This window comes from Thunnus maccoyii, chromosome 24 (genome assembly GCF_910596095.1).
Source record: "Thunnus maccoyii chromosome 24, fThuMac1.1, whole genome shotgun sequence".
Taxonomy (NCBI): Eukaryota; Metazoa; Chordata; class Actinopteri; order Scombriformes; family Scombridae; genus Thunnus; species Thunnus maccoyii.
Genome location: NC_056556.1, coordinates 6,235,067 through 6,249,984, shown reverse-complemented (window position 1 = coordinate 6,249,984; position 14,918 = coordinate 6,235,067). Strand labels below are relative to the sequence as shown.

The following is a 14,918-nucleotide window of genomic DNA, read 5'->3' as shown; positions in this document are numbered from 1 at the left end:
TGAAGTACATTTGTTTTGCATTTTGTAACATTTTAGTTTTCGCTAAAATTAGGTCAAAAAGAAACCAGAATGAGCAGTATATGTCTGTAAATTAAATTAATTTAAATTGCCCCTGAGCCGCACTTGAGCAAGGCATTTCAATAATCCAGTCAGAGTGACTAGACTGCGGTTGAAATTGACAGCTCCTGGCTGTAAATATGTCTATAAATGTGTCTGTATGCAAGTATGCAATCATCTCTGCAGCAGCAGTGTCTCTGTCTAAACATAAAACCAGATGAGACCTATACTTTTCATCAAGGCACACAAACCCCATCTACATGTAATTTAATCAAGAGGTATGTGCCAAGATTCAGAGTAAAATGTGCCAGTGCAATCCTATAATTTATTTATTTTTATTTTTTTGTACAAAATACAGCCATTTCAAGAAAAAAAGGAAATATTGGAGCTGCCTCACTCTAATGGGTGTTAAAAATAAGATTTTGACACTCAAGAAGTTGTTAAAATGTTGGTGTTACATTAATTTTAGCAAGTTATGAATAAAAATTTTGATAAACCAGCAGTGTGAAATCATTTCATCTAATTAAAAATAGTGACATTTTATAAATACTTGTTTCCATATACTGACACAGGGAGGGGAAAATGTTCAGAAGTGTAATTATGATTCCTTATTTGCAGATTTTTGTCTCGCTTTATGAAAAAAAAGGTTTTATGGCATGAAAGACAAAATTACATGTTATGATGAATGTTTTTTGCTGTGTAAAAAGAACATTTTTTTCCTGGTAAAGTGTACTCCCTCTAGGATATTATCTCCTTTGTCCATCAGTGTTTTATAAAAAACTATCAGGAAAAAGTGCAGCACCAAAAAGAAGGAGGGGGGGGAAGCAAATATAGCCACCTGCTATAAGGACTTCTTGAGCATATTTCAACCCAGGCAGTTTAGTGACGTCCTAAGTACTAATTATGCGGTGGAGCCTCTCCCCGCGAGAGACGCTCGTATTCAAAAGCACAAGTTATTTCAGGGAAAACCACAGCTGCTGTATTATACGTTGGGATTGGGGTAAAACTTGTGGTTTGCCTTTATTTGGGAGAGCGCAGAGATGCCACACCCGGAGAAGCCTCCCGCTTTGAAACCTGCTTCTCCCTGCAGAGTAGCTCGCTTTATGAAAACATAACCAAAAGAGAGTTGTAGCTTTATTCAGCAGGTTGTTCAAGCCACAGAGTTTGGCTATTTTTTTCCAGCATTTTTTTAGTTTTCTTTCCTTCTACAACTGTCTTGTTTTTTGGAATACTGAACCTTTCAACCTTGTCATTGAGCTTTACAGATAAAATACATCTTTTAAACTGAACACATACAGTAAAGCTATCATCTGCAGAACCCTATGATTTTAAAGTTTATATATTTTTAGGCAGGGGGCAGATATTTTAAAATATGTGAGTGCTTATCATGACTAACTCTAGGCTTCTTTTAAAGTGGAATATGTCTGTGCTGCTCTCTCACCTTGTGGTTTTGCAGACCCCCCAACCTCCTCAACTCAGGTTTATTATTAAAAAAAACATTCAGCCCACATAAACTGACTTCAATGAAGAAAAAAGCTGGAAATTGAGACACTTGTTGCTTTCTTCTTGTGAGATACTGTATACTTTCACCTCTTCATGTCTGGGTCTGTCAAATAAAACAATCCAAAAAAGGGAAAGTTTTGGTCACGAGCCAAAAATGTTGGAAACTACCGCCCTAACCTCAAACTACAGCAATTTACAGATTAATAACCTGTTTAATCTAAAATCATAATTTGATTTGTGTTGAGAGTAGTGAGAAAAATATGCCACTAGAGAGAGAGAAAAGAAAGTTTTATCCACTTTAAACCTGCAAGTGTTGGTCTCTGATCCACTTTTTCCCATTCAAACACACAATCACACACTAAGCCAAAAACAGCACACTAAAATGCTAAATGGCTAGTCAATGTCTTAACAAGCTGACAGCCAGTATCATAAATCTCAGCACACTGTTTCAACACAACAACAGCTGACATACCTGGCCCCGAAACAAACAGAGCAGCTGAATTCAGTCTCAAACTACACTTGATCTACACTTGATTTCTCAACTTTTAGACAACCAAATCGTTTCTTTCGACACTAATTGCAGGAAAGACTTCTTGACACAGCTTTTGACATGATCCCTCAGCATGGTGTTTAGATCAGTGTTTCTAATCTGGGAATAGGGACCCCCCCCCCCCCCCACACACACACACATGTAGTTGTTAGATGATTCATAGGACAGGAAAGCAGAAAAACATATTTCTGCTACACAAAGTTATGATAATTTTTTTTCACGCTTTCCTCGCTTTTTTGGATAATCTGGATAATTTTACACCTTCAGGGGTCTAAATATTCAAATTAAAGCCAAAAAATCACAAGTATTGTTTTTTTGACAACACATACTCATAATTAAACAGCCTCATAGGTCGATTGTACCAGCACTCCAGAACGACCCATAGGAGCGTTTTCTATTACGTCGCCTATATCGGTGCTTTCCAAAACTGTTACAAATCACTGTTAAAAAATAATGATGTTTTATGGTGTGATAACGCTGTGGTTAAGGTCTGATTAGGTTTAGGCACAAAAATTACTTGGTTAGGGTTTGGGAAAGATCATAGTTTGGGTTAAAATGATCACCTGAAACATGGTGTGGGTTATAGTTAAAGTAAAGTGGTTTAAAATTGGGTTGGGTGGATGGCAAAAAAGTCCACATTTTGCCATCTACCAGCCCAACTCCTCCTAATATAGACATTTGTCACCTTATATTGACGTCATCTGAACTGTGTCCCTTCTCCAGGTCATGCTACCTGGGAGCAAATCTGATAACTACACTACTTCCATGCTATCGATGGCCTCTAGGAATTACTTATTTTTTAAATTCCCATTTTGACAGCTAATATTATATTAAGTAGTTTACGAGTTGTTTGAAGCTTGAAGTTGTTTTAGGAAATATGCTTATTTTCTTTCGTATGAGTGAGAGTTGAGAAGATTGAGACCATTCTCACGTCTGCAGGCTAATTAAGCATTGGTTAGCTTAGCTTAGCATAAAGAGCAAACAGCTAGCGATAACAGTTTTTACACTTTGGTTTTATACAGATTAAACAAATCAGATAAATGTTAATTTGGGAGCTTTATAGGTGTAGGTAGGCGGATATTTAACCTTTGCACAGAACCGGGCTAGCTGTTTCCCTCTGTTGCTTTGTGCTAAGCTAAGCTAACCATCTGCTGGCAGTAGCTTCATTTTTACTCAACAGACATGAGAGTGGTATCAATGTTCTCATCTAACTCTAAGCAGGAAAGCAAATATTTCCTAAGATATTGAACTGTTATTTTATTATACTAAACAGAAGCTCACAATGGCCAGTGATGACAGGGGATGGATTACATGGTCAACAAACAACTCTTATCATCAGAGAACATTATTGTTTTATCAGTTCTTAATGTTTTTATTTTCAACTTTGTAATATGTCAAGAAAAGAGCCAAATTAGCACAGTAGTTTAGGTGCTAGTAGTTATAGTAGCAGCAGCAGCATAGTGAGGCAATAATATAAAGGGACCAAGATTATAAAGGCCTCTTGAGGCTTGAAGTGTCCATAAACAGACCTCAGATGATCCTCTAAAACAGAAAAAACAACTTAAAACTGTAACTTAAGATGCAGCACAAAGCAAAAAAATGAAAGTTAAGACATATATCAGCAGTATTAGAACACAGCAGTGTTTGTGTAAATTATTGTCCCGTAACATTTTTCACTTTTTATTAGTTGAATCAACCCAGCTCCAAAGTTTGGGCCTGTAGGGACAGCTGTCAGTCCACAGCTGGAGAAAACGCCTTCACCAAGCAGAACTGCACTGAAAGATGACAGAGTCATAAAACAGCTACTGCACATGTCACAACCTTTCAGAATGAACTCAGATGTAGGTGAACATCTGTAAGTTAAGTTTTTCTTTCTCCTTTTGAAGCGGAAACGCTTCAGTGGAGGTAATCTTGGATAAAATACGAGTGGAGCATATTTCAAATCCAGCATCCTCTCACTCTGGGTGTGTCTTGTCTGCTTCTGGCCCGGAGTCTGACCAAAATTAGTGGCCTGCTTTTGTCCACCCCATCCACAAGGCCACATCATTATAGCCGTGGCACTCAGAACCCCTTCATTCAGCCTCAACCTCGCACTGAAATAGCCCAGCCAGCCCTGCATGCTCTTTAGTGTATACTGAAGCCTGCAAGAGGAGGGGGCGGGGGGGTATTTTTGACCTAAGATCACATCTACTGGGACATTTTATTTTAGAAAACGTGCCCAAACAGGTTAAGCCACATCCTGTTCTTTTAAGAAATCATTTTGAATCAGAGATTTTGTCTCAATATTACTTCTTTCTTCCAAGAGAATCACATCATTTGTTATCACCTTTCCAATTAATTCCTGATAGTTTTCACTTTTTTTTACAGATGTTTTGTGTGTCCACACCACTTGAACACACTAATCATCATCATTTTGTGGCTTTTAGCAGCTTCATGAACAGTAAAATGGTGTTTCATTAAGGCATAATAAGCCCTTTCTGGTCCACGCCGTGGGTGTGATTTCAACCTTTAGTTCCCGAACCACAAGATCAGTGTGGTCCAGCTGTTGGGAGGAAGAGCAGCCCCAGTTTAACTTATAAATTAAAACAGTGAGAGGAGCAAATTCCCTAACCACATCCTTAATTTTTTTTTAAAAAGAAAAAAAAAAACATAAACCAGGAGTATAATGAGAAAAACAAACAGAAATGAAAAAAAAAACTTGTCAGTTTCATAAGAGATACAGAGGAAAATGTTTTTACAGGCATCAGTTACAAAGATATCAAAATGTAGTAACTCAATCATGACTCTTTTGAAGACAGCAGATCTTGAGGAAACATTGTTGTCATAAATCACACATGAAACAAACATTAAAAAAATAATGACATATAGCCAGCATTTGCAGTATTGAAACATTTGTGTTTCCGAGTGGGACTGAAAGTAATTTTTCCAGAGTGATTTGATGAACTTTCAGTTTCTGTGTTAGCACAGAAGCAGAGGAATATTTCATTGACTTCATCAAGCCAAAACATCTTTACGATCTTTTCTGTTCCAACCTTTCGGTTGCACTTGGACATATCAGGTATCAACACAGAAAACCAATCAGAAGAAAGAAGACAGAGTCATATCTGGGACGGTTGTCACTCACCGTTCTTAGTATCTTCTTGGCAGGTCACAGCGATCACCTGAGCCAAGGTGATGGCCAGGCAGAGAGTAATCCTAGAGCGCAACGAGGGGCCCATGTCTGCACGCCAGACATGCAGCGTCCTCACACACAGACAGACAGCGAAGTCAGAGAGCCCAACCCTGAGCTACAGCATCCAGACTGAAAAAATCCAAATATCCCTGAGTGGAACGGGCTCCTGGATGAGTGATTACTGCACACTGAAACAAGCTCCTTCTCTCTCTCTCTCTCTGTCCCCCTTCTTCTTTCACTCTCCTCCTCCTCTCATCATTTTTTTCTTGCTTCATTTCAAGGCCAGCCTCCTCCTCAGGCTCTTACAGTTGCCTTGAAAGATGCAGCTAATTAAAGGCTGCATTAAATCTGTCCAACCAAGAAACTGATGAAAGAAGAAATGGCCTGCATAATGCTGTTGAACAAAGACTTTTGAACGTTTAAGTTGAGGATTTTTATTCAAGATAGTGCTGCTTTTGCAAGTATGAAACAAGTATTCAGAGCAAAAACCTCCCCTCTGACAAACTGTCTTATGTCTGATAGACTTAGGCAACCAAATTTTGCACATGGAAGAAGCACAAAAGTAGCAGTTTCTTTACAAGGTTTATATATGTAAATACATGTTTGACATGTTTTATTTAATAAACTACAAAACACACCAAAAAGTCAATGAAATTGCTAGCAAATGTTATTGCCAATTATACAGACATGGAATTAAAGGAAGAGTTCAAAATTTGGGGAAAGGAAGTCACTGCACCTGGTCAAGAAATAGTTCCAGAGCGTAATCGCCCCCCAAAATTAAAACTTGGCATTCTCACGTTGCATATTTTGTACATATTAAATAAACGAGATATAACGTATACATTTGTGAGGTGCTAGTAAGCTGTTTTTGTTATCTTTGGGTAGAAGTAGGCCAGCTGTTTCTCCCTGTTCCCAGTCTTTATGCTAAGCTAAGCTAACCATCTCCTGGTTATAGCTTCATATTTACATGACAGTGGTATCAATCTTCTCATCTCACTCTTGACCTTCTATGTTTAACTTTAAAAAAGGCCAAAAACAAAACAAAACACGTGGCTATCATTTATAATGAATAACTGAATTTCTTACAAACTTTTATTATTTCACAGATATGACACATAGGTTTTGTTCATTTTTTCATATAATAAAACAGGCAAAGAATATGAAAAAAAAACACTCATCGTATGTTCACATATTTAACCCCAATATAAGTTTTTTAATGAAGAGTACAGCATCTCCTATTTGCAATTTTTGTATCACGTTCTTTCTTTCACATGATTTGGTCTCCTGCTACATATTTTTGGAAAGAAAAGGGAGGTTATATGTTACAAATATGTATCAATTGCAAATGAAAGTGTGTGTTGAAAATAAAGCAACATTTAGACATAAAAAAATTGTGTTTTGTCAATTTTTTTTGCTATTTACCTGAAATTCATCTTGCTGATCTGTGCACTCCAGCTTGAGCGATTTGCAACGTGCATGTTACGCTCATCTGATGTGTTTTCCAGGGCAAAACTCTGCCAGGTCGGTGCGTCAAGCAGACTGCCAATCCCTGAGGGGATGTCCCGGAGGTAGACAACGAAACAAACATCATGACTTGTCTGCCATCGTCTCCACTAGTGATTCCTACACAGACTATACTGTAATCTTCAGCTGTGATTTTTGTCTTGAATTGAATTATCAAAGTTTTTCACAGTAACATTTCTGTCATGGATGAGGTGGATTTCACTTGTTTCGAGGTGGATTCCACTTGTTTCCTTTGCGGAACAACTTCAGGAAGTGTTTAAGGTGCTTGAAGCAACAGACTGGTTTTCCATTAAGGAGTCAGAGAGCGGGGCAGAGCCACAGGAGACAGAAACTGAAGCAGATGGGAAGGGAGTCATCAGATGAGACCTAAGCTTCTGCACATTTGTAGTTTTTTTTGTGCAGCGTGATGAACTAGCAGTTTGAAAACATATCCGTTTTGCCAAAGGTCATAAGTGTCAGTCCCTGAAACAGCCAGTATCAATTTCCTCCTGAGATACTGAGCATGTCATTTTAGGCTATTTCAAAGGATAATTAGATTATTCAGCTGCTGTACTTCCTCTCAGGGCTGTAGTACTTAAAACTACTTTAGGTAAAGTCTTGTCTTCAAGGATGGGATCACAATTCTTCAAAGTCTGTCCTAAAACAACAGTTAGGTGCCCAAATGAACATTGAAACATGTTTTTCTTGCTGTGATCATTCCTCCTGTTCATACTGACCATTAGAAGATCCCTTCATTATGGGATGAGGGACAAAATCCACAGTCCTCCATCTGTGCAAAAATGTGTTTATTTGAAGCTAATATGAAGCTTCAGTCGTCCAAACGAGTTGAATCAAGTCAATATCTTTTTGTCTTTTTAGAGCCAAATTCCCTCTTTTTGTTACTATCATTCCACTGCAGCTGAACAGGAAAACACTGTCTGACGAGAGACAAATAGGGATTTTTATTTACTAAAAAACACTGTAAATGTGGCAGATATACACTTGATATGACTAACTCAGACTGCTGAAGCCTCATATAAGCTATGCCCACCACATACATTCTAAGCACATTATGAAGGGATTAAGTTTATAAAATACAACACATCATGTCTGGATGAGGCTCTTTGGCACATTTCAGATGTCTATGACTTGTTAGCCATTCCACCAAAGTTGTCTCAGATGGTTTAATTTTAACTGTTTGAGGTAGAATTATCCAATATTTTACAAATAAAAGAATAAAGAACAGAGAAAAGCTCAAAAACTGCATACAGATTTGTTGTATATCACTTTGGTTTTTACTTTTTTCCTGCATCTATAATTTGTAACTAACAGATATAAAATAAAAATGCTTAAAATGACACATGTTGCTCTCCGCTACATGACAGCTGCTTTTAACCCATTATAAAATTCAGTAGCTATTCCTGAAATTACAAAGGGCACATGAGGCTGCATGCCTGAGCATAAATTGCAGCATGATCATTTTTTTTTTTTTATCCTTAAATCATGCTTTCCAAAAATTACATGACCTCTTTTGGCCAAGAAGTGAAAATTACAGAGTGCAATGTAACGTATAGAAAACTAAAACTGACCTCAGCTTCTAAGAAAGCGTCGTGCACGTGGCATTTAAAGCCACATGCACGACGTACCAGCTATTTCTGGTTGTATAGACTAGACAGTAGTGAAACCACAAGAGAGAGGAGAGATCAGCCCATGATCATGCAGGACACACACACACACACACAGTGAGTGGAGGCCACCAGTCAGAAAAGGTGGACATTATCCAAACTAAAAAAAGCTTAGATGAAAAAACATTAGATCTTACAAAAACCACAGAGACATCCCTAAAAAAAAAATAATCCAGACCGTTTTTCAGTGAAAGTCTCAAAGCAGATGTTCCATGTATCACAGAGTCGAAGGAAACATGCATCTAGGACAGGATACAGATATTTATAGTTTCACTCAGCAGTTAGAGGTGAAAAAATATACTCTCTCTGCAACAATTTTACTGATTTTTAATCTTTTGTAATTTGTTTTAATTCTGCACCTCTTGAATTCACAGTGAGACTTTTATAAGTATTTAGGGCGTCTTAGAAATAAGAAGTTCAAATACAGGTTAAAAAAAAAGAAAAAAGTCATATGTGCTGATAAAAAAAAATACTCCTGTAATTTGTTTTTCCACTTCATTTGTCATGTGACAGGAAGCTGCTGGCCTACAGTGACCTATCAGGTTAACACAGATATTCCCTTACACACTACGTGCATTATTTAACATTTCACAAGTTTGAAAGAACACTCCCGAGTTAGCTTCCCCATTGAGAAGAGTATTGTTCAGCTCGCCAGACAAGACCAGCAAACCCACTAGTGTATGTGGCACTGTAGTTGCAGGAGGTATTTGTCCAGAATATTTTTGACACTCATGCATCACTCGAGATGTTTGCCGCAGCCACTAAGAACTTTGTGAAGCAGGTTGGAGACACGGGGAGGTTGATCCCCGTCCCGAGCCTGAGCGAGGCCGACCGCTACCAGCCCCTCAGCCTGGTCACCAAGAAGAGGAAGAGGCATTTCTGGAAGAAGAACAAATGCGCCTCAACCCCTTTCTCACTGAAAGACATCCTGGTAGGGGAGAAGGAGATCACGGCAGGTACATTGATGAAACCTGACATTTTTGGTTCAAATCTTAGGATTTGTTTAGAGAGATGCTAGATGTGACAACTTAGCAATTCAATATCCTAAATGTGCTACGATTGCATGAAGATTTTTGGCTCATATCTTCATTTGTTGGCCAAAAGAACCCCCAACAAATCTGTGTGTGTAGTCTTACCTGCTAAAATATCAGACCAAAGAAAAGATTTTGAGCCACTCAAACAAATATGTTGGAGGTAGAACACAATTAGTCAATTAATCTTTCAACAGAAAATTAAAAATGTAATCTTTCAAGTAAGAAAATACCAAAATGCTTCATTTTTAAATATGAGGATTTGCTGCTTTTCTGTGTTTTACATCATTGAAAACTGAATACCTTTTGGTTTTGGATCATTGGTTGGACCAAATAAGATGTCTGAAGACATCAGTTTGAGCTCTGGGAACATGTGATGAGCATTTCTGCCATTATTAAAATTTTATAAACCAAATTATTAATCAATTTATTGAGAGAATAACCACCAGCTTTAATTGGAGGTTCCTCCCTTTACAGGCCAGAGTGTCAACATGAATACACAGATTTTAGTGCAACCATTACTATTGTTTGTAATAATGCTGGACAGTGCCAGCTATATAAACCTCTGGTACATATTCATAATGTTTCAAGAAGAAATTAACTTTTTTAAAAATGCAATTACTGTTCCACTGAATATTCTTTTTTTTTATACAGGAGTGTCGTCCTATCAGCTCCTCAACTATGAGGACAAATCTGACCTGGCTCTCAACGGTCGACTGGGAAACCACATCATCAACGATGTGGGGTTCAACATCAGCGGGTCCGACTCTGTGGCCGTCAAAGCCTCCTTTGGCATCGTGACCAAACACGAGTTGGAGGTGCCCACGTTACTGCGGGAACTCAACTCCAGGTATCAATACAGTCTTGCTTTTCTTCCTTTCAGCAGCTGCTGAGTGTGCGCTCTTATTTTCATGTTCACCATCATCATCATCATATCACTTTAAGGCTGATTAGATAAAGTGTCATCTGTGTGATGTTTTATTAATTATAAAGTTATATGATCTATTTTTTTGATTAAATATTTATATTTCTGAAAAGAGAGATCTAAAAGCTATCACAAAAGTCATCTGTTATGGGTTTTTTCCAATAACAAATGGAAAAATGTGACATTTTAGATATCTAGATTCAAGTTTTCTCCTGACAGCAGCAACACATTGATGTCTGACCTCTGACCTCCTTGTGGCAGAGGAAATGTGAGAAGAGGGTTTCCCTGTAAGAATATGAATAAATTATTGTGTTATTCTACACTGGCACATATACTACAGGACAGGAGCTACATGCAACACAGAAAATCAAGTGTGAATGTTGTGTTGTCGGGCTTTAAATTGTAGTCGTGCTGGTAATATTGATTATCTGCAAGAACACACAACCAAACAACCAATGGGGAGATGTTTAGAGAGTGCACACAGTGCTGGGAATTCATTTTGTGGTCTTTCAGGAAAGTGGACCTGGATCACTGTCTGGTTCGTCAATCCAGAGAGAGCGGACGGAGCATTCTCTGTGTCGTCGTGGAGAGCATCCGCACCACACGCCAGTGCTCTCTGACGGTTCACGCCGGGATGAGAGGGACTACCATGAGGGTAAACCGTCACATACGAACATAGTGTTGGTTCAGGTCAATTCTGAGGATATTACATTGATTTACATTGATTTCCTTAACCAATACATAAATAACCCTGACCAACTCGTGCCAAATACAACTGCAGTGGAATCATGTTGATACCAGTTCATCCCAAGCTGCTCCAAATGTACAGGTTTAAGTTCAGGACCAGTTTCCTTTAACATTTTATTTAGTTGGAACACTTTTTGAAATTCCTTTAATGATAATGAAATATATTTAAACTTCAGGCTACAGGCTGAGACTATTATAAGACTATAAGACTATGATGGCTAATGTTAGCCAAATTAATAATAAATAATAAGAATATACATTTTATTTAAGTAGCGCTTGCTTAACATGGTTGAACTGGGATTAAAACATTTAAGTAGTTGCCTACAACTAGGCAGTAATATGAGACAATTAAAATAAAATGGAATAAAGCGGAAAAAAATATCTCAAATATAAGATAAAAAACAATAAAAAAACGACAGGCATTTCTTTTAAATCCATTTTGAGAAGTGATTTAGAGATGTCACTGATTCTAAAACTTAAGATATGACTGTGTAACTAACATTACTTAGACAGTTTGCTGACTTTGTGACTTTTGGAGCCTGTCCTCTCTAGAAAAACGTCACTATAGGTCGTAATGTCAGTCGCCAAAAATGATCTGTAGTTACGTTTGAGTGAGAGACGCCATCTAGTGGCCGTAGTAATTATGCTGCAGAGGAGCAGCACTGTTCATATGACGTCCATATAAGGTGACAAATTTCCATATTACCACATTTTAACCCAATCCCTGATCTTTCCCTAACCCTAACCAAATGCCTAAACCTAAGCAGACCTTAACCACAGTGCTGTCACACCATAAAACATCATTATGTGTAAAAGTGAGAAGTGATGCTGTCTGATTACTGCTGATGGCGCCCGATTATAAAACGCTCCTATGGGTCATGCATGGTCAATCAACCTATGGGGTTGTTTAATTTGGAGGACTTGTTGGACTCTATACGCTACATTCAGCATAAGTTACATAGTCTTGTTTGAGTTCAGCAAGAATAAAAAAATTTAATTGTTTGGAATATTTATTAACTTATAATTGCAAAATATTGAAATATCACATACATGCCTCCCAACAATCTGCCTCAAAATGCAGATTCCTCTCCCAACTTGACCCACTATTCCTCCATCACCTGAGCAGGTGTGTCACTCAGCTTTCTGTTCTGCTGCAGTTTCAGATCGACGACGGCAGAAACCCAAAAGGTCGAGACAAGGCCATCGTCATCCCGGCTCACACCACCATCGCCTTCAGCATCTGCGAGCTGTTCGTTCGACTGGACGGGCGGCTCGGTAGGAAATCTACCTACATCATTCCCCATCATTCTCCTATACTCACAAAATATTTTCTAATGACTTCAGCAGACTGGTGTCGTTGTTCTTTGAAATGTGCGCAGAGAGTAAACATGCTCCTCTGAAGCATAAAAATGACTAAATAAAGCTTTCAGTGCTGAAATTTGAACCTTTAAATTAAAAAGTTGACTGAAATAGTTCTGCTGACTTTCATTTTTGCTGACTCCGGTTTTAATCCACCACCAACAAAGCAGAGATGAAAGTCAATAGGGCACTTAAAGGATAAGTAGTATGTTATTTGTGAAAAATTAAAGGTTTGACTTCTTTCATAGTTAAAAGCTGCCTCCCACATTAAAGGCGGCGGGTGCATCAGCTGTGGTTAACACCTGAGACTCCTCAGCAGCCGTGCATTCTTATCTTATATGATGTTACACTGCAATTTCTCCACCATTATACATGGAAAAGGGTGGTTTCTTTATCTACAGTCGTGGTGTCATTCAGTCTCATGACTGAACTGTGGCAAATGGAATTAAACAGTGAATATGAAAGACTTGATATTGCTGAATTTTTTAACTGGCTGCCCTGAGAAAGGGTTAATTTAATGGTTTCACTCTGGAATTACTAATCATGCAATAAGCCCCAAATATATAGTCCTAAAGAGATGCATGCTGCAGCTGAAATGTCAGTTTATGTGCAAGTGAACTATCAGCAACACTTTTAAACTGATTTTGTTTATTTTGAAACTGACTTCCTGTCTGTCAAACTGTAAAACAACAGACCAGTTACCTCAGATGGTTAGAGAGTGATGCTAATAACGCCAAGGTCATGGGATCAATCCCTATACTGATGACTCTGTAGGAGCAGGAAATCTAAAAGTAGCTGATGTCTTGCCAAAGGTATACACACCTAAGGTACTGTAAATACGATGTATTTGCTCAACAAAATCCTGTTGAACTCAGCCTATAAAATGTCAGCAAATTGTCGAACAGAATGTCAAAACGTCGATCCCACGTAACCATGATGTCTGATGTCATGATGATTGGCCAGAACCCAACAATAACCGGTTTATTATTATAGAGAAGTATGAAAACCAGAAAATATTCACATTTGGGAAGCTGGAAACAATTTATTTCTTGTCATTTTTGTTTAAATGATTATTCAATTATCAAAACTGTTGCCAGTTAATTTTCTGCTGAACGACTCATTGATTAATTGTCTAATTTTTGCAGCTCCATTTTTGAAATGGAAAACCTCACGTTTTGGTCGACTCTGGGTTAACAAACTGCTAAAGCTGTTTTCCAAACCAAAAAGACAAAACTTTTGAAACCAAGCTACAAGTTCTTCTGGATTAGAGGGCAGAAAACTGATCAAATTAACATTTTTTTCCTCTATGACAGATATTTGTGTTGCCCCGGAGTCTCAAGGGGGCTTTGAGAGGGAGCAGATCAGGGAGCAGCTGGGTGGTTTCATCGGTCGCTTCTCCATGGGCCGACTGCGCCGGTTCCTGTCAGGGATCATCTATGGAAACCCCTTCAGGGCAGGTACAGTAATGATCTCTAGCACATAATAAATACACTCTACTTTCACTTTACTTTCCCCATTCACCTCCACTTGTATAGATGACCGGACATTTGAAGAGCTCACCCACTCTGACACCTACATGGACGACATGGTGACCGACTACTACGAGAAAGCCGCCAGCATGACGGACGTGTCCACCGCCTACCTGAGGGAGAGCTCCCACACACGCGTCAACCTCCTCAAGCACAACATCCCTAAGGGCCCCTGCGCGCTGTGCGGCATGGGAAACCAGAAGCGGGAAACCGTTTACGGCTGTCTGGAGTGCTCGACTGGGGGCCAAAAATATGTCCGGTTGCACGTGGTGCCCTGTTTTGATCTCTGGCACAAAACGCTGAGGTGAAAAAAGAGAGGTGCTTACACAAGTGAGCACTTCTGTTGAGCTGGTGGTGGTGCAAAATGCTACAAGTGTAATTGTTTACGAGGCTGTTTTTGGGATGTTTAATCTTGGAGTTCTTTAAATAAAGTCATGAAAAATGGCCATGGAAACTTGACTTTTTGTGTCCTTTAAGTGCTAAACTTGGTGGTGTAATGTACAGTATTGTTTTCAGTTTGGCGTCAACCCATTTCCACACGTGTGCCGTGTACGTACTGTAGCTGCCAGATGCTGAATTATTTAGCAGAGGGTATTGGATGAAAGTGGACAGGAGGGATCGTGTGAAGGCTGCTGAGGCAGCAACTGGAAAGGACGGCCTGGTTTTGCTCAGATCCAAGTGTGTCACTTATTTTGAGCAGGACTTTTTGTTCTCACTATGTGTAGTGAGGCATATGCAGCTCACGTGCATTATGGAAGCGTGTGAATCTTGTAGTTACAACATATGTCTAAAGGCCCTTTAAAGACATCATCATGTTTACCTGTGACATGCTGTGATGTAGTGTAACAAGAGCTCAA

General features: G+C 38.7%; 1 protein-coding gene across 2 annotated transcripts; it reads left to right on the top strand.

Moving 5' to 3' along the window:
* The first annotated feature begins 9,131 nt into the window (after positions 1–9,131).
* On the top strand, positions 9,132–14,369 carry pjvk (pejvakin). Of its 2 annotated transcripts, XM_042405328.1 has the most exons (6): positions 9,132–9,426; positions 10,156–10,351; positions 10,940–11,081; positions 12,331–12,448; positions 13,846–13,893; positions 14,023–14,369. In XM_042405328.1, the coding sequence occupies exons 1-6, from the start codon at positions 9,216–9,218 to the stop codon at positions 14,367–14,369; spliced, it is 1,062 nt and encodes a 353-aa protein (XP_042261262.1). In that variant the 5' UTR covers positions 9,132–9,215. The 2 variants fall into 2 exon arrangements, with proteins under 2 accessions (XP_042261262.1, XP_042261263.1); XM_042405329.1 differs by lacking the exon at positions 13,846–13,893 and having other exon boundaries at positions 14,068–14,369.
* Positions 14,370–14,918: the final 549 nt, after the last annotated feature.

Bases quoted from the DNA above. Each gene is read 5' to 3' on its own strand.
- pjvk (XM_042405328.1), top strand. From the start codon at position 9,216: ATGTTTGCCGCAGCCACTAAGAACTTTGTGAAGCAGGTTGGAGACACG. The intron at 9,427-10,155 runs GTACATTGATGA...TTTTTTATACAG, and splicing joins GGAGAAGGAGATCACGGCAG to GAGTGTCGTCCTATCAGCTC. The intron at 11,082-12,330 runs GTAAACCGTCAC...GTTCTGCTGCAG, and splicing joins TGAGAGGGACTACCATGAGG to TTTCAGATCGACGACGGCAG.